This window comes from Aricia agestis, chromosome 1, assembly GCF_905147365.1.
Source record: "Aricia agestis chromosome 1, ilAriAges1.1, whole genome shotgun sequence".
NCBI classification, from domain to species: Eukaryota; Metazoa; Arthropoda; class Insecta; order Lepidoptera; family Lycaenidae; genus Aricia; species Aricia agestis.
The window spans coordinates 11,224,410-11,244,802 of NC_056406.1; the positions used below are offsets into that span (position 1 = coordinate 11,224,410).

At 36.0% G+C, this 20,393-nt stretch overlaps 2 protein-coding genes and 1 non-coding gene across 3 annotated transcripts in view; 1 reads left to right on the plus strand and 2 right to left on the minus strand.

The window, feature by feature from the left end:
• Positions 1-447: 447 nt before the first annotated feature.
• On the minus strand, positions 448-529 carry Trnas-aga. Its single transcript has one exon. It is a non-coding gene; the product is annotated as a tRNA-Ser (tRNA).
• Positions 530-2,852: 2,323 nt separating this feature from the next.
• LOC121725592 (peptidoglycan recognition protein 3-like) lies at positions 2,853-7,503 on the minus strand. Its single transcript, XM_042112617.1, has 8 exons — positions 7,431-7,503; positions 7,052-7,201; positions 6,723-6,924; positions 5,698-5,810; positions 5,028-5,288; positions 4,489-4,690; positions 3,526-3,638; positions 2,853-3,121 (listed from the first exon to the last, which is right to left on the minus strand). The coding sequence occupies exons 1-8, from the start codon at positions 7,486-7,488 to the stop codon at positions 2,853-2,855; spliced, it is 1,368 nt and encodes a 455-aa protein (XP_041968551.1). The 5' UTR covers positions 7,489-7,503.
• A 10,638-nt stretch (positions 7,504-18,141) lies between these two features.
• The window catches only part of LOC121727937, a 47,346-nt gene continuing 45,094 nt past the window's right edge, over positions 18,142-20,393 (plus strand). The window contains exon 1 of the mRNA XM_042116004.1: positions 18,142-18,385. The gene's annotated coding sequence lies outside the window, so the exon portion shown is untranslated. The remainder of the gene's footprint in view (positions 18,386-20,393) is intronic.

Sequence of the window (20,393 nt, forward strand, 5' to 3'; positions counted from 1 at the left end):
AGACATCAGTCTGAGTCAATATAAAACATATTGTGATTTGTGACCTAATAGTATTATTGGATGAACCAATCAAGATGGAAAAGTAGGACATATTTTGTAAAAATAATTTGTAACACAATAAACACATACGTACAAAAGTAAAAAGATACGCGATATGAAATTTCAATAATTGCGTTACGATAGTGATGTGATGATGTCATAGTGATTCAATCTCCAGATTTACATGTCAAGGCCACGGATTTTATGAAACTGACCCGAGCCTACTTTGTTGGACTTTGAAGTTTGAGTCTGAAAAAAAAACATGACGTAACTATGATGGTGATGACGATGATAATGACCAGAAATGGGAAAAAAATGATCAAAATCGATCCAGAAATGTTTGCGTGATGCGGAAACAAACATCCATGCAAAATACAAATATTTTATCTTTAGTAGAGATAAAATATTCGCAGTCGGTAGGATTCGAACCTACGCTCCCAGAGGGAATCTGATTTCTAGTCAGACGCCTTAACCGCTCGGCCACGACTGCTTCTGTGTAGGTGTGTTTATTTTTTCGACATTTTTTACAGGTGTTCGAAATTCGAAATTATAGACAGCTGATTTAACAGTCGATTAAGAATCAATGATATGATTACATTAATATAAAATTATATTTACCTGCTTTATTGCGGATTTTGCATAATATTATTGTGTACAAGAAAATTTTTATTTTAATATTATTATTAAATATTAAAGTAAGTAAGTACACATAAAAAAAGAATGTGTGAAAAATTCAAGTGCCTACCTCTTGCGATTATCGATATAGAGCGAAAAAGGCCGAAAAAATCACGTTTGTTCTATGGGAGCCCCCCTTAAATATTAATTTCGTTTTGTTTTTAGTATTTGTTGTTATAGCGGCAACAGATATTATATACAATCTGTGAAAATTTCAGAAGTCTAGCTATAGCTAGCGGTTCTTGAGATACAGCCTGGAGACAGACAGACGGACAGACAGACGGACAGACAACGAAGTCTTAGTAATAGGGTCCCGTTTTTACCCTTTGGGTACGGAACCCTAAAAACTAAGGAATCGTAAATCCCATACTTCAATCGTTTTGAATTTGATTCTCAAGGTTCTTTTCGCACACTAAGCCCGGGCGCGCACTAGCGGCTAGGCCGCCGCGGCCAACGAGATACGGGAATTTGTATGAAACCGTATAGACCACGCGCACCTGGCCGCAACGCGACCAGCGGCCACACCATACTTTCGATGGCCGCTAGTGGGCGACCGGGCTTAAATAATATGGCAATAGCTATGAAACACTACATTGAAATTGACAAAATAAAGCCGAATAATTGCCACTTCTATAATTAGTTAATTAGGTACACATAATTCTTGCATACATTCGGGTCTCTTTTTGCATAAAGTATGCATGTAGGTATTCGGGTCACATTTTGTAGAATCGGAACGGTTTTTTTTGACACAGTTACTCTTCTTTAGTTTTTATTATGTATTCGTAGCTCAAGACTTAATATTAACAATCATGCGTTGCGTAAGAGAGGATATTAACAGTTAATATGCTGAACCGGTCCAGGAGTTCGCATATTTAGCTGCTCTCACACCGAAGTGTAATATTCAGATGTAGAGCCAAACTAACTTGGTTTACATATTTAGTGACTAAGTTAATCGAATTTAAGGACTTATTAATAGACGGAGATTTTAAGGTATTTTAATCTCTTTGTCCTCTAAGTGTTTGCATCTACTTTACTATTTCTGCAACACCCTAAGGTTTGTCTTGAAGAAAGTAGCCCGCCTTTGTACAACAACGTGCAAAAGGCGAGAACGCCGGGTTAGTTCCCGAACCGGTGGTAGGCACCAATGTAGTCCCGACGTTCGAAGAACGTAATATTTGAAAAAAAAAATTCTGAATAAAAAAATTGAGTTTTGAGTTTGAGTTCAAACGTACAAGTAATCATCGTATCGTCACAGCATATTTACGGACAGTAATACAATATTCATGTTGAAATAAAGACACAAGTACAGTAATAACAGGTTATAACTTATCTCATTTCCCTTGTGACTTCCACACCCTTGATCGCCCCGTATGATCGATGTAACCGAATATCTCCAAACTATGACATTATTTAAAATATTATTGGTTCTAAAAACATTTTTGCTACGATAAAACAATCTAAGTGCTTCGATCACTTAATGAAGCTGTTGATAACGGTGTGAGCGAGTGTTGGTCCCGTCGACCTCGCAAGGCCGCATCCGTACTCCGAATAAGACGACGTGAGACGCCATTACTGCTTTTTGTCGAAGATTTTTTCAAACATTCCTTCACCTAGCGGTGCTATTTCCCACGAAGTACGAGCACATTGATATTAAATCAGATTTTATTGCGGATGCATGTATATTGTGAATCTCAGCAATCAATAAACTCAACGCGATAAATGCTCAATTTAACGTTTATATTTCCTTCAAAAACGGTAAAATCTATTTTTTTTTAATTTAAAAGGTATGCTACGAACGAATGGGGCAAACGAGCAAACGGGTCACCTGATGGAAAGCAACTTCCGTCGCCCATGGACACTGGCAGCATCAGAAGAGCTGCAGGTGCGTTGCCGGCCTTTTAAGAAGGAATAGGGTAAAAGGGTAGGGTAGGGAAGGGAAAAGGGTAGGGGCAATATTGGGCCTCCGGTAAACTCACTCACTCGGCGAAACACACCGCATAAGCGCTATTTCACGCCGGTTTTCTGTGAGTAACTATTAATTTTTACTTTATTGTACTCGTATGCCGTGATAAACCTTATAGGTCAATATTCATAATATTTGAATCGTAATAAACATTATAGGAATAAAATACGGTTTCTCATACATTTTTTTCCGCATTTATTTCATAAATCTCCTCGCACGTCATGTTCCCGAATCTCTGAAGGTGATCGTATTGATCCCACTTCTGTATCGCATTGTAGAGATGGGAGCCGGGGCTGGCGGTATCCATGAGGTCCCTGGCGCCGACGACGAAGTAATCTGATCTGAGATGACCCAGCCTGACCCCGTCGGACAACAGCATTCTTGTCCTGTCCAGCTGGGCTTCAGTGACTCGAGTATGCCCCTCTATTTCCTCTCGATAGTCGCCTGTAATTTCATAACTTTATATTTTTAACTGAAAACTTCGGTGACTACTAAACCGATACCCTGGATGGAATTGTACGTACTCCGTAAGCGCACTGACTTACTACTTAAAGATTGGATTAGAAGGGGTGCTAGTAAATAGTAAGTTATCAAAAGTTTTGTCCTTATCCAAAATGCTGTATGCTAGAAAAGTGGCTGATATATAGGAACGATAACTATATATAATGTTTGTCACTCTATAACCTATGTAGACTTGGACAGTGTGGATCTTTTTATGTGTGAGGTTGAGAGGTTAGATTTTCAAAAGTGTAGAAAGATAACTTGCCTAATCGGAATATGGTGCCAGATTACGTTAGAAGTTACGGCATAATGAGCTCTTTTTGACACCTACAAAACAAAGGACTCACCAATGAAACCAATGTTTACTGAGCACCTGTTGAAGTCAAACCTCTGTGCGCCATCTTTACCCCAACCGCGGCCTTCGTACACACGACCGTCGTTGCCAATCACGAAGTTATATCTAGAAACATACAGGTAAATTAATTAATCTTCTTATATATAAAAATGGATTTTCAAATGTGTTAGTCGCGCTAAAACTCGAAAACGGCTGAACGGATTGGGCTAATTTTAGTCTTAAAATATTCGTAGAAGTCCAGGGAAGGTTTTAAAGTGACACGAAGTTCACCGGGACAGCTAGTATACTTATATATATTATAATAATACCTTTTGTAATTAATAAGAAAGCTACGAATAAGAAAGGCAAGCAGGTACTCAGAATATAATTGTTTTTGTTAATGTTAATCCATTCCATGAATGGTCCTGAGTAAACTTGTTAAGCTCAATAAATAATTACTAAGGTTATAATTATTATATGACTATGATTTCCATGTAGTCTCAGTAACTGATGCCATTCTCATATTTTGCCAAATGCCTTCAGATTGCTCAAAACTCCAAAAGAACTTTAACGTTTGTTTGATGTACGAGAATATCAATTTACTGTTAATTAATATGGGATGGATCATGGAAGCTACATAGTTGTTAGATTTCGTGCCGGTTTTATGCAAATTCGCATTTCGTGTGAGAGCCTTCAGCACTACCAACGCCCTGGACGAAATTCCTTTGGCACCCAGGCTCCTGGTAGTTCCGGCCTGCGGCGCCCCTTTTTGTTTGCCTTCGGGGCCCCATTTTATCCTTAATAAAGATAGAATAAAAATAAAAAAAGTTAATTATAGTGTGACGTATTTTACGAACGGCCCCCTTGTGTCGCCCCCCCTAACGCCTCTACTGGTTAGGTTAAAATAGAAGAATCTTAGTACTCTTGTTTGCGATTTGCGGTTGAAAGCGATACGCTATCAATAGACAATACCAACATTATGTCCACGTGACCGGAGTTGATGGCCGACGACTGCAGGTTGCGTAACGCGCTCGAACATGCGCTTATACTGTAGCACTCCGTGGTCACGGTGTGTTGGATTACCACCAGCTTCAGCGGGTCAAACGGCTCGGTGGTGGGAACGTTCCCAACCTCGCGGGATTCCCACATGTCTCGACTTATCAACCATGCCTCTGGATCTAGAAATGTTAAAGATGATTTTTAAATTTTTCAGTTGAATGCTAAAGCAGCTCATTTCATTCCTGCTTGAAATGTCGAGGTTAAAGTACGTTCTAGGATGAGGTCATACCGAAACGATACTTGGTGCGATTCGACGATGCATAAAAATTATAGTAAATTTCCAATAGCAAGATCAGCAACAGCATCGCTTCATCGCTTTAATTTCGTATCGTATTTATTGCCTGTTCGCGTCACATTACATTTTGGTGTCCTTAAATAACTCTTAGGTATATATTTCTTTTTGAAGACAAAGCTGATAATGATAGAAATTTATCGGAACTTGATAACCATACGCACCATCTGGAACTTCTTCGATACCATAAATAATTTCACAATTCTGTCCCCTGTAGTTTCCGTGGTCATATTCCTCCCATTCTTGTATTGCCTCGTAGAGAAGTGATCCAGGACTCTCCGTGTACATAATATCTCTAGCCCCGATGACACGAAAATCTTTCTGAAGGTGTCCTTCTCTCACGCCTTCAGCGAAAAGCATTCGTGTCCTGTTGAGTTGATCATCTGTGACCTTAGTGTGATCATTTACTTCGTAACGGTAGTCTCCTGTAAATTAAAAAGGAAATATAGCACAAGAGAAACATAGGGCTCTATGATGGATAACTATAATAATTGCCACGATGATTGCATAATCATAATCATAATAATCATAATCATAATAAAGCATAATCATAATAATGCATAATCCACGATGGGCAGCTAAAGGCGAATATATGAATAATAATTATTTATTTATTTTCAAATCACATACATGCAGATACTTATAAATAAGGATAGTTTAAGTTAGGTTAATCAAATTCAGTAGTTAGCGCTGGGAACTGTACTATGTAGTTAAAACTGTGACACAGCTCCCAAATATATTCTACATGTTGGTAAATAACTGTATTTTTTAGCCTCTACATTTTGGGCGAACGTAGAGAGGACGCAAAGTATTAGGATTAAAAAAAATACGTGCCAACAAAACCAACGAGGACAGTACACCTGCCGAAATCAGCTCTTTGTGCGCCTTGGATTCCCCAGCCTCTTCCCTCGTAAACGCGCCCGTCGTTACCAATCAAAAAGTTGTACCTGATAAATAATAATGAGCAAAAAGCTTTACTTATGAAATAGCATAACGGATTACTTAAAATGGATTCCAGATCAATCAGAGAAGTTGATTCATAGGCAGACGGCAGACCTACGTAATTTGGTTGCGTTATATCAAACCCATCCGACCAATCACAGCTAAGGGCGTTTGTGCACTTCACGGAATTTTACCATCCGGCGCGGCGCGGCATCTCGATGAACGCCGGACGGTAAAATTCCGTGTAGTGCACAAACGCTTTAACACAGGATTAACATAATCCTACCAAATGACGTAGGTCCGTTAAGTGCCTATGAATCAATATCTTCGATGGTACCTTAAACTAATGAGAAATGATGTTCATCAAAAAACTGATCTGATCAAGTTTATTTCTTGAACTTGAACTGATCAAGTTTATTTCTTGATCAGTTTTAACATTTTAAGCATTTATTTTTATGAAATAAGGGGGCAAACGAGCAAACGGGTCACCTGATGGAAAGCAACTTCCGTCGCCCATGGACACTCTTAGCATCAGAAGAGCTGCAAGTGCGTTACCGGCCTTTTAATAGGGAATAGGGTAATAGGGGAGGGTAGGGAAGGGAAGGGAATAGGGGAGAGTAGGGAAATGAATAGGGTAGGGGATTGGGCCTCCGGTAAACTCATTCACTCGGCGAAACACAGCGCAAGCACTGTTTCACGCCGGTTTTCTGTGAGAACGTGGTATTTTCCGGTCGAGCCGGCCCATTCGTGCCGAAGCATGGCTCTCCCACGTATAAGTATGTGATTTCCTTTCCCTTATTTATATCGCATATGCTCAAATCCAGAAACGTAATTTTCGCAATAGAGTTTCTAACTTTCATTGTTTACAAAGCAACGAAACTAACTAATATTGTGAGAAATATATTTTACATACTTACGGGATATCATAGTTGAATGTGTTCAAGGAGTGCCGTTGGATCGCCCGCATAGTTTCGGCGCACTCCCGGTACGTGGCGCAAGTCCGAGTGACCGTGTGGTGTATCACCACTAGTTTCAGGGGATCAAACATCGCGGTGGTGAGATTGTGGTGGTACGGTAGAGCATCCCACATATCTCGTGTTAGGAACCATTCGTGTGGTGCTGTGGAATAATTGAATCGAAATCATTTCTGATTCAAAAAAATAAAAAAAGCAGCTAAGAATAATTTAAGTAATTTAAAAAATAGAAGGATTCTATATTCAAATGAATTCAAATTTTTTATACTTACGTTCTCCAATATTCAAAAGTTTTTCTTCCTTGGCAGGTATAACAAACCATATGAGTATAGACAAGATTATCAAGAAGGTAAGGAACGCAGCACCGAAGCATAATCTTTCCTTGAAACTAGAGTTCTTTATGCAACCACACGGGAAGTTTGCTAAAACAAAGAATAATTATACTTTGGTAGCCCGATATTGGAACAAAAAATTACGACCAAATCTCCTGTACTTTGCTACATTTATAATATGTGTTGTATGTAAGTATTCGAAATGGTTTTTGTTCTTTGGTTAAAAAAGATTAATTACCGTTATCGTTGTTAAAAAGATACCTACATGGAAATGCCTACAATATAATATTACGCTCATAAGTTTTTTAAATGTACGTACCGCATGCTCCTTGCTTCTGATCCAAATCCTTTGAAACATTTACTTTATTTGCCGGCATTGTTATTGTTTCCAAAACAAATTAACACTGAACGTAATCGTGTAATGGACTCTAGCTTATATTTATAAAGTCAGGATAAAAGATAAGACAGCGATACGAGTATGCGAGTTCGTCTCTGATAATAATGGTAGCCTCATTTATTTTGCGTTAAAGGGGAAGTCCCTACTTTTACTAATAAAGTAAATTTTCTTTAACTTTATCAATTTATTCTTAATTTTTACAAATTTGTGATTCATGAAAAAGGTTACTGTATCTATCCTCTAGTCTCTGTTTTCTTGATAAAATTTTTGCGGCAATTTTGAATCTTCTGAAAGTTTTGAAAACTCCAAACACACCTAAATACAGGGTGTAACAAAACAAACATAATACTTTAATATCCCCCATATAAAGTTCATTGTGAAACAACTCTCAACACTCACAGAAAACCGGCGTGAAACAGCGCTTGCGCTGTGTTTCGTCGAGTGAGTGAGTTTACCGGAGGCCCGATCCCCTACCCTATTCCCTTCCCTACCCTACCCTATTACCCTATTCCCTCTTAAAAGGCCGGCAACGCACCTGCATCTCTTCTGATGCTGCGAGTGTCCATGGGCGACGGTAGTTGCTTTCCATCAGGTGACCCGTTTGCTCGTTTGCCCCCTTATTTAAAAAAAAAAGTACAGCACTGAAAGAGCAATTTTTTCCCATTAAATGTATGGGTTTTGTATGCGCAAATTTAAAATACAAAAGTTTAAAAAAACGTTACTCTTCCAGTGCTGCTACTTTCACAGTCATGAGTCAACTCATACAAACCCTAAATCACTTTGTTTTATTACACCCTTTATAATGATGATCTGAAGTTAATAGCACTAATTGTATTCTTAATAAAAAGAAGCATATTAATAATTTATCAATATTTATTTGCATTTTATATCTCTTCTGAGTTCTGGGCACCACTGAATGAAGACGAATCTATTTGAACACTAATGATATTATTGCGTTGGTTTTAAATCGTCATTCCTCGAACAGCTCGTATTGAACAGGATGTGTCCACGTTTGATGCGCACGCGCAGCGGCAGGGGCTGAGTGATCTGACTTCCGGAAATACGACTCGAATAGGGGATGCGATTTTCAAAGACGCGTCTTTCAGTTCTTTTAGGAGTCGTTTATCAATTACGGTAATGATGTGAATAATTATGTTGGTGATTAAAGTAAATGGAATGTTTATTCAAAAGGCGTGGAGATATACCGCTTTTTAATTTTCAACTGTAGGTACATAATTAATTATTTTTACTTACTCGAACCGTAGTAACTAATAATAATCATTTTAATTCCTTTGTCCTTACTTAATGCTGTCAATTTCGTTTCAAATAATAATATCTATGGACGCTTGACACCACGTCAGTCTGGCCCCGTGGTAAGTACCTGAGGCTTGTGTTACGGGTACCAGACAACGGAAATATATTTAATACTTTTATGCTATACATATATTTAAGATTTTTATTATATTATGATACACATAATATTTAATACATATCCATGACAAAGGAACTTTGAAAACTTGTTGTTCCGTCGGCGGGATTCGAACCCGCGAAAAAATAAATTCTATATATAATTCAATTCATACATAATTAATAATTATATAATAATTGGTAAATTAATATTATGAATAATTACTGATGAATTTCATTTAAATGACTTCACTTCTACTGACCGCTTTGTTCAATAATGTATGAAATCAATAATGATTAATGACTAATGAATGATAATACAATATGAAACTTCATCCTGTAGGAAACTCTGCAATATGACGCAACTTTCATTGATACTAAATTAGTTATTACACTGTTATACGCTATAAATAAAAAAAAAATATTTGCTTGTTAAACAGAAAATGTAGAGTATCGAAAAAAAATCTTTGTAGACTCGCATATTTTGCAAATTGCGAAGCATATTAAGTCATTGATACGTTAGCTGTACCTAGGGTTGTTAGGCGTTGTATAAAGCCGAACACAGTTAGGCTCCGTCAGGTATCGCGCATTAAATTAAAGGGAGTCCGGCTTTTGTTAATTGTAGAGCTTTGCATGTACAATATGATATGAAAATTATATTAGTGTTAGATTTTTAAATTTGTACGCAATTTGTACGCGTATTCATGGGTGTACCCAGGATTTTAGCGGGGAGGGGGGGGGGGGGGACACAGCACGTTCTGGCAATCCTTTTTTATTTTCTAGGGGGGCAGCTTTTTATTTCATTGTCCAGCTGGCTGGTTGATCCGACTATTAGGTAAGGCGATCTGGCAACCCTGGCTATACCTAAACATAATAGTACAATACGATACGTTCCCACATCAGTGTTTCCTGGACCAACACAATGGGCTCGCGTAATGAGGTGATGACAGTAAGGTCGCCACTGATAGAGCTGAAAGTTGATTATCCCTCGACCTAGCCAGTAGTCATGCTAAAATAGATCTTATGGCATTGGAGTTGACATTGATCTAAGTAAAACTTAGGATGATGTCTCCGTGTTTATTGGTCTTGAATTAAAAATAATTCCTAGTTAGGCATAATTGAGAAAAATAACTAAGTTATTATATATTAATTATCTAATAAGTATCTATTATTATCTACTATTTAAAATTATACACGTCTGTACGCATTTCACTTGACAAAAACGATACGTCTTACTTTGTCGTGTTTATAAAAGCATTAACCTCAAAATGATTCAATAAGGGATTGTTTAACCGCAGAGGGTTAGTGTGTTAACCCGTGGGAGCGGCAGGTGAGTGGGACACCGCAACAAACCTTCCCGCGACTGGTGTGTTCCAATTGGTACCAGTTATATTTTGATAATATCAGATTTTTAACTGTCTTCCAAAAAGGAAGGTTCGGAGTTCGAACATGTACTATTTTTTAGGATTCCGTATCCAAAGGGTAAAAACGGAACCCTATTACTAACGGCCGTTCCCAATATTTGATCTATCTCTGGTTTTGCCCTACTAGAGATAGGAATAGCTCACAATTGACATAAAATATGTCTCTAATGTCTAATGTGAGTTATTCCTATCTCTAGTAGGGCCAAACCAGAGATAGATCAAATATTGGGAACCGCCGTAAGACTTCGATGTCTGTCCGTCTGTCTGTCTGTGTGTCTCCAGGCTGTAACTCAAGAACCGCTATAGCTAGACTTCTTAAATTATCACAGATTGTGTATATCTGTTGCCGCTATAACAACAAATACTAAAAACAAAATAAATTAAATATTTAAGGGGGGCTCCCATACAACAAACATGTTTTTTTTGTTATTTTTTGCTCGATATCAATAACGGCAACACATTTGAAATATTCACAAAATACTCAATTATATTTTTACTTTAATAATTAATAGTAAAATTTAAATAAATTAAATAATTAAGGGGGCTGCCACACAAAAAACACAATTTTCAGCCTGTTTTTGCTCTATTGTGGTACGAAACTCTTCGTGCGCGAGTCCAACTCGCACTTGGCCGATTTTTATGTTACAAATGTTACAATCTATTGTTAAATGATTTTGAGAATCATCATTATATACTCAGTCTTTTTGATACATAGACTGATGGTAACATTTCCTTCTATTATTTATAAGAGTTAGGACATGGGACCGAACCAAAAATCATACATAAAATAATGTTTTTATTATTCTTAGGACTAAAAATAGTTTACTCCCAAAAACCTTACTATCTTGAATAAATTCATCACAAAAAATCTGGGTTACCGTTCGCAGCTATTAGTCATATTTAGCGAGAATGTAGAGCGACCTTCATAGTGACATTTTGTGAGGAAATTTTTTGTAGCTTTTACAAAAAGCGGTATAGATCAATTTGCGAAAAATTCTTTTGTAGTTTAAAAAAGTAGTAGAGCAATTTGTGAAGCAATTAATTTTGAGAGAAATAAATGATTGGAGCTACTCGGTGGGGCCAAACGGAACGTGTCGATCCGCATGAGTGGACCGGAATGTTGTCAGCGACACCTGTGGGAGGCGCGGGTTAGGCCTCTCCTCACGAATCGCCAATGGATTTGCAGTCCATTTCCAGGATACGAAAGGAAATCGAATTCGCATTAACTCGATACTGTCCTTCCGTACTTTCATAGGGTGTCGATTGTAGAAGGTCCGAACGGGGGAGGGTATTTGTAACTATATTTTGATCGTAGTTTCTGATGTTCAAAATGGTACAATGAAAATATTATATTGTAAAAAAAATTGTAAAGAATAATATTATAGGTATTCCGCAAATATATCAGAGCCACATGTTCCGTTCAAATAATTATCGTGTTGCGTGTATTATAATAAGTAGTCAAATTAGGTGGATGGTTAGAATATTTTGTATGCATAATGCAGGTAAACAGATAGTAAATTACCAAATGTTTGCATGGGCGCGGTTTTTCGAGTAGGCGATTAATATGATGTTGTTACCATGCTACTATAACACATAGCTGATGTCAGATATTAAATTATTGATATGCTATTTAGAAGAAAAGGTTTAATTTTTATATCAGTATTATTTTCTGTTTTATTGTTTTACAGCTTTAGGTACCCACTTATTGTAAATACAGTGTCGTTATAGATTTTTGCTAGTAGATGATAGAGCGTAGTAATAACAGTATGCGCCAGGTGGGGCAGTTTTTCAGAGCGCGTGCGCATCTATTTTCAGCGCAATTACAAAAAACTTCGGCATCCCTCGGCTCCGATTTCAAACGCCCTATTACATCCAATACTCAACTATTTATGTGACAAAGTGAATGGCATTCTTTACGTTGTTTCGTGCCTTGGAGATGTCATAAAATGCTCTTGGGATCTAAGTTCAAATTTAAACCAAAACAATAGAACTACATGAAATCTGAAAATATTATTTTCTACTTTAGGAATATGAATCATATTTGAAACAAAGCTAAATAAAATAAAAACTTATTTCATAGCGAAGAAAATTAAAAAATTGAATTTAGATTTTAAAACATAGTTACAAAGAAATATACAAAGTAATAACAAACTTGTTGGACGGTCATTCTACAGGTCGACGTCGTACAATGAATGAAACATTTAGCTGAAAGGAAATTGGTAATAGCCACGCTACTGGAAGAGGAAGTTTTGCTCCACTAAATATTTCCATGTCGATATTTCGCTATTGTTTAGCCACCACTTCCCGGCTCTTGTAATTTTACAGGCCTTTGATCGTACGCAATCGGTTTGTTTAACATATTTTAAAGTTCTGCCGATAGAAAATGCATCTTTGTGAGGTGTTCGCTTTGATTTTATGGTAACTATTGATCTTTATGTAAACGTTCAAGAGAAAGAAATATCATTGAAGGATTAAATGCATCAAATGCACGGTGCATTAAATAAGGCATCAATTTTTGTTTGCCTTCAGTCTGGTGGATGTACAATGAAGATATAAAACATAATATACTATGTTCTGTAGAAAAACAAAACGAGGCTAAAGACCACTTAATCAAAAATATTTTAAACAATTTAAAATTTAAATTGATTGGTGTCTTTAAATGATGACTCATTTGGACTGTGAATCAAGAGCAATGTCCATTAGGTAGTAAAATTGATCAGCAAAATGTTTGTGATGACGCGTTGGAGTCGTTGAAATCGAAACCTTATGTAAAGCTTGAGAACTAATTTCATTGTTTATCTATAAATCTGTAGATCGATGAGGCATAGACAGAAATTGTCCAGAGCCCTGACTCACGCCATGTTTGGTTTACTGACCTAAATTATATGCACGTGTTAACTATACAGTATTTGGCAACGTTTATATACTTACTCTAGTTAGTAATCAATGTAACAATACTTTTGTTTGATTTACTATAGCTTTGTTTGTTATTTAATAATAATTATTATTAAGTACTTACTTAATTCTGCAAAAATGGAAAATCACACATGACAAAATATTCGGCCTACTACATGTTGCATAATGGATTACAAGTTTTAATCAGCTTCAAATTATTCAATCAATAATTTAATCAATAAGAGCGCCTACACATTATAATAAGTCTTGTTGATAAGTCTCAGGGCATGTCAAACTGAAGGGCCGGCCCACGCTGGAAGATGGCGCCCAACACCTACACAAACATATTGCGTTACATCTGTATTCTGTTACTGATATTATCATTTCTTATCATAAGAATATATATACATTATACATAACAGATCAACATCTTTTGATAGTAGACGATTTCATGTTACTGCACAGTGCACACTGCACAGTGTCCAGAAAGTACCTGCCTACCAGTTAAAACTGTCTGGTCTATGATGTTATGATTAAACGCATGCAAGGTTACATAAGTTAAAACTTTTTTGTGTGGGACCTCTTTAGAAGAATTAAGTACAGAAACACTTTTTAAAATTTAATTTAATTTATTTATTACTACAATAGAGTAACTCAACCAAAAGATCATAATATGCGACTAGTATATTAAGAGTTAAATCCAATAGATAAACTACCGATAAATTAAGTTCAAATTAACTACTATTATAATGTTCGGTACATTATAAAAGTTTTTGTAAACGAGTAGGTTTAGCGTCTTTACATTATAATCATCCGTCTTCTCTACCATTAAGTTAAGTATGGGCACTATTAGTAGTAATTATGTTCTAAATCCAGTAACTGCGCAAAATGAACAAACACAGCTCGCGTTGGGTGTGCGACCGCTTCCGTCACGCAGTATGCACTTCCTAAGGACTGACCCCTACTTTTGAAACTCGACTCGTTTTTCAGAGAAAATTGGAATACAGCCTACAGGAGGTATTTCAATTTCCCCTTCGAAAGAAAATGGGATAAGTTTATCCCATTTTCTTTCGAATAAATAAGTTGTCTAAAATGGTATCGATCATTTTGCTTATTCTTAAAAATATAGTCTTCATTTAAATTGCTTTCGCGTGACTGGACTGGATATTATAAATAAAATCAAGTCGAGAACGTATAGTAGCAGTAAGCACGATCTGCATAGGTCGTTAAATCCAACGCTAGAACATTCAACACCAAGTTCAAGGGAACACGATGCATAAGAATTATAATCTCACGATTGCGATGTTATCTTAGTGCTTATATAAAATCTAACGATTTGTTAATAAAATAACAAATTAATAATTATACAATCTAGTTGTAGATCTATGGGCAATACACTGCTAATTTTTATTGCTTAGAAAGGCAAACAAATATTTTTTATGCAACTGAAAGACTTGAGATTTCTGATACAAAAATAGGTTCATAAAAATAAAATAAATAAAATAAAAAGAACATGTACAGTGCATATTCCAGACTTATCAATGAATAGAGGACTAGATTGAGCTCTGAAATGAACAAAGAATTTGCTACTTCCTAAGAGGAAATCTCGTTCTAAGACACAGGACGATCCAATTGACCGCAAAACTAACCACGTAGAACAATCTAGACAGGTTTAGGTCTAGACCTAAATGCCTAGACTCTAGAACTATTGAATCATACATAATTATAAGTTATAACCAAGAAAGTCAACACGGAGATTATTAGTTTGAATAATTATGATGAATCATAATCATATCATTAAGGTTTCAGGATCAGTAAAATCAATTTTATGCCACTTTTATTATAACGGGTATTCCCATTACTGCATATCCTGCAGGCTGCAGCCAAGATGGGCAACGTTAACCAACCTTGATAACCGTTTGGCATTCAAATTTTGATTATATTTTGGGACTGGCTACATGGTTTGGACCATAAACTGAGGTTAATTTCATAGCTTTGATACCTCCTACTTATAATTTCGTTTCCATTAGATGAATCCAGCACCGCGAATAGTCGTTAGTCATATCACGTAGGTCCACGCTAAAGTTCAATACCTCGGGATGAGCGGATGTGATGGCGGCTTATTGAGGAATCAGGAAGAGTTAATACGTTATAATATGTTCATTGAATACTTATTAACTCTTCCTATAGATCTTAAGCCGCTTTTTGGATATCCATAGGATAATTGGATTTTTCTGAATCATGAGGAAAAAAAAACATATTTCCTCGGTTTGTATATTATTAGAAATTCTAGAGACTATATCGAATATATATCTCGAACTTCTAGAAGTTCTAGATATATTCGATATAGGTAGAGACTTTAGACGACGCGACGACCTGAAGTGAAGTAAATAGTCGTTCAACAATTAACATTGCAATTTACCTTATCTACATAAAACTACACTGTATGGTTTAAAATGCTGTATAATGTACTACGCTTATTAAGATGAAGGTTAACCAACAAATACCACGGATGTAATTAATTATGAACTGGTGAGTTAACTGAGCTAGCAATATTCAACTTCATTGTAAACTAAACGTTTTACTCAACTAAGTTTCCGATATTTGAAATTGGAATCGCAACGACTTCCTTTCCTCAGAACAACTTGCGACATAGTAAACAAACATGCTATTAACCAGAATTAATAATTTCAAAAATATAATTTATAGCAAGGTGTCAATGATATCCTAGCTAAAATAAATACTGTTGGTGTGAATTGTTGCAATGGCCGACAGTAAATTAGTAAACCTAGAGGAACTACACTAGAAAATGTTAGGACCAAAATTACTTTATAATCTGTATTAAAGGCCCTTAAGTTTTACATGGACCACTTTTTCGTAAGTTTCTAAAATAATATTAATAGTATTCCCAAGGAATGATTACAAAATTATTTTATAAAATAATATTCAGTGCAATAAGCCCACGGCAAAACTTAGGAATTTATCTTACAAATGCACTGCACGTGCCATAGCGTACTTACCAGAGTACAAGGTGCGACGTCTGACTCAGAAGACACGCTCCGTTACTCACTAAAATAGAGAAACAATCTGCTCACAGCAAAAAATACACATGAAAATAACATTAACTAATTCCAAATTACCTCTATTGTAACTGCGCTATAGCAGAACAAAATTTAAGACGTGATTGTGGAAAAATCTAGCATTGTACCATTAAAGGAAAATTGCTGTAGTTTCAAAAATACCATTCATTACATTTGAAACGGCTCTATGTGCGCTGGGAATTTTAGGAATTCACTAATCATATTATTATTGTCGTTGTTGAAAAAGAAGTAGAAGCTACCGATAATATCGCATCAGGTCAGTGGGGAAACGAATGTGTAAATAAAGCGAATGATGCTATTGTTTACGACAGTGACCCATTTGTATGTTGCGTATATAGGGGAAGTCGTTATATACATGTCCGCATTAAAATCAGCATGTGAAGCCAAGCATGGCTGCTAAGCGCACGTACCTCAGCGAACCGTGACTGCCATGCCACACTGTATACCAGTAATATACTGTCAACTAAAATCCCTAAAGCTACGGCTTACTTTGGCACTAGCGTGTTTAACAGTCTTGAGGCTTAGCAAAGCATCGTATAATATTAATGGTCGTTTCACCACGAACGCTGTAATCCTTTATTCGACGAAGTGGGAACAAAACGAATTTTAAGAACCCAATATTGACAAGATCGGTGGACTATCGTGAGTATGTCTTTCGGTAGTAATTATTATTGGACTTTAACAGATTGATTTATAGTCCTTTCTACGACTGAAAATAATCTAGTTTTTTCGTGTCGGTATAAAAACAAAAGTGTTTAAACACATGGTGGAGGCACGCGATAAAAGACCGCACCTCTGGCGCACGTGAGCGCTTGAGTAACCACTGTAACAATCACATTTTATTGTTTAGTGTTCATTGGTACTTCAAAGCTCTTCAGTCCTAATGGTTAAATGATTGTAGAGTCTTCTGCTAGTATATTTTTGGATGGGTACTGCTATTCTTCATTTTTATGCTAAAAGAAATATTATTGTAGATAGTGATTTGTAATTAGGTAAATACAAAAATCCATACTTCCGTACTAATATTATAAATGCGAAAGTGTGTCTGTCTGTCTGTCTGTTACCTCTTCACGGCCAACCGATTTTGCTGAAATTTGGTCCATACCAAATTTCAGCAAAATCGGTTCAGCCCGGGACTCAAAGTAACCCCATGGTTACTTTGAGTCCCGGGAAAGGACATAGGATACTTTTTATCCCGGAAAATATACGGTTCCTGCGCGATAAACAACGCACTGCGCAACAGAGTTGCGGGCATCATCTAGTATGATACAAAATTGAAATGTATACATAGTACTTACTTAGGTGTTGGTAAAATCCGTACAGGATTTTCCGAAGGTTGCGGGACGGGTTTTGTTAAAGTCAAAAAAATTAACAAATATCTTTTCATATCAAAACCAAAAATCATTCCACGTGAATAAGTCGTTATAAAATATTATGTATATCGGTTTAAAAACATTGTTATTAAAGCAACAACAGTAAATAAATAAATATAATCGTATTATATGTATATCGGTATAAAAGCTTAACTAATAGAATCAAGCATAATTTTTATTTCAATTTCATTGAAGAGGCTCGCAAACACGTAGATGGAGGCAATAAACTTTACCATCGAAGACCACACACAAAGATTCTATTGTATTGATACTTCCGTTAAAGCAGAATAATATAATCAGATTCAAGGAATTATAAAATGATAAGAGAATCATATTATATTTAATTCAATAAAACTATGTTGATGATAGCGAATATTTTAGTACTTAACTTGACTCCTACATAACATTTCAGATGCGTGCGCCGGCGCAGCCTCAAGCGGGGATCACCGCGAGCCGGAGCGCATGACCAATGACGCGGAGTTCATTTCGCGCTCACCCTCAACGCGCGACGGACGTGTCGCGTCGCTTGTAGTACCGAGCGCAATTCCGATGTTTCCCGTGTTGTGTTTCTGAAATATTGACATACGAGTGTGACATGTGCTATGGAGTTTGTTCTCTAGTGCTCGCCCCGGAGGGCTAAATTGGTGTTGGAAATTGCTTTGGAACTGAGGCACTAGGTAAGTACTAAAATTAAGGTCCCGCGCTTTTATGGATGCAGCCTCAAACTAAAAAAAAATGCATTATGCATCTTGCATATTCTACCGGTTTTTTAATTTATTATTAGATATAGGTTTATTTTTACTATGTAGTTAGTTTTGTGAATCTATTTTTACTTTAAGTTCAAATGGTCTCAAGCGATCTGTAAAATTTATTGCCTTTTAAGTAACCGTACTCCCCTAATAGTCGCTCTTGACCTTTGTTACTTGGTGTACATAAATTTCTTACCTAGACTTAAGTTTTTTAATAATTTAAAAATTTCGCTTAATTATTGTTATATTTAATAATTTACCCTCTCACTTATCCTTTAGCTATATTTTTATATCATTGTATATTTTCATGAGTAGAACAATAATTTAAAGTTCTGATATTTTATTGCAGTAAAAAAACTTTATTAACTATCGTCGTATCGTAACGTCTTATATTCAAAGCCTCATTAGTATGTCTACATTTTTAAGTAGGTTTAATCTAGAAAAACTCACTCCTTAAACATTGAGTCACAGCAGTTAGTAACAATAAAAATTTTAGCCCAGCTGAATTGATAAAGTACCTTATGTTGAGGAACTCTGCTGGTAGTGTTGAAATTGTATCAAAAGACTTATTAAAAAATAATAATTATATAATGGTAACGTAAATAGTAAGTTTGTAGTAGCACAGAATATATATTAGTAGTAGTAGTAGTAACTACCTCATGTATCCAAAGACTTCTATTAGAAGTCTTTGCATGAATCACGAAAATGGCAAATACGCGGAAGCTAATGATTCACCGTTTCACCTTTGAAATGACCTAAAGAAAATGGTTAAAAATGTATGAGGGTCCTTCAACAATCAGAAAAAATAATAATTCAGTTTAGTTTACATTGCATAAGAACCTATTACCACTATTACCAATAATTTTAATTATAAGGTGCAGAGCTTATGGCGCATTCGTAATATGTAGTAGGCACCGCTCTATATTTACCTGTTTCTCGCACTAGACAATCATTATTACATCTAATATGTACGTAATTTACGTAATATTTAAAGTTTTGTAATTGCCGGTTGCCAAATTTATTGCATTATTTATCTCTCCCGCACTTAAATTAAATAGCATTTTCATGTTCTCTAGCAAGATGTCCTTTAACAAAGTGTTAACTTTTTCAGATTTATTATAATCAATCAGAGACTATCTTTATTCCTTTTGTATTGCCAATCGTTATTTAGAAAATATATAGTTCTGCGCATTTGGAGTGTATAAAAACTTACAAAGTTTACAGTCCCTGACAAATGTTACAAGATGGGGAATAATAAAATTATGGTTAGTTTGCATAAACTTATGTGGGCAGTGGGACACAATCTTACCGTATAAATGCAATTTCACGCCTCAAGTGCGTAGTTAATTCACAATTGTTTATTTTGTGACCTTGATCAAGAAATGTTTTTTCTTCTGAGATTAGCACAACTGGTTTCTCTAAATAAAACAGTGTGCATTTTGAAACAATATCTATACTTAATATTATAATTCTGCAGAGTTTGTTTGTTTGTTTGTTTGTTTGTTTGAACGCGCTAATCTCAGGAACTACTGGTCCGATTTGAAAATTTTTTTTACTGTTGGATAGCCCATTGATCGAGGAAGGCTATAGGCTATATTTTATCACGCTAAGACTAATAGGAGCGAAGAAATAGAGGAAAATGTGGAAAAAACGGGGGAAATTATATGAAAGGGCTTATTTGAACGCGCTAATCTCAAAAACTACTGGTCCGATTTGAAAAATTCTTTCAGTGTTAGATAGCCCATTGATTTAGAAAGGCTATAGGCTATATTTTATTACGCTAAAACTAATACTAGCGAATATTTTGAGGAAAATGTGGAAAAAACGGGGGAAATTATATGAAAGGGCTTATTTGAACGCGGTAATCTCAGGAACTCCTGGTCCGATTTGAAAAACTCTTCCAGTGTTAGATAGTCCATTTATCATGAAAGGCTAT

Excerpts from the sequence above, each read along its gene's own strand:
- LOC121725592 (XM_042112617.1), bottom strand. The coding sequence starts at position 7,488 with ATGCCGGCAAATAAAGTAAATGTTTCAAAGGATTTGGATCAGAAGCAA. Across the intron at positions 4,691-5,027 it reads TATCGAAGAAGTTCCAGATG|ATCCAGAGGCATGGTTGATA; the intron begins GTGCGTATGGTT and ends TAACATTTCTAG. Across the intron at positions 3,639-4,488 it reads TCCGGTCACGTGGACATAAT|ATATAACTTCGTGATTGGCA; the intron begins GTTGGTATTGTC and ends GTATGTTTCTAG.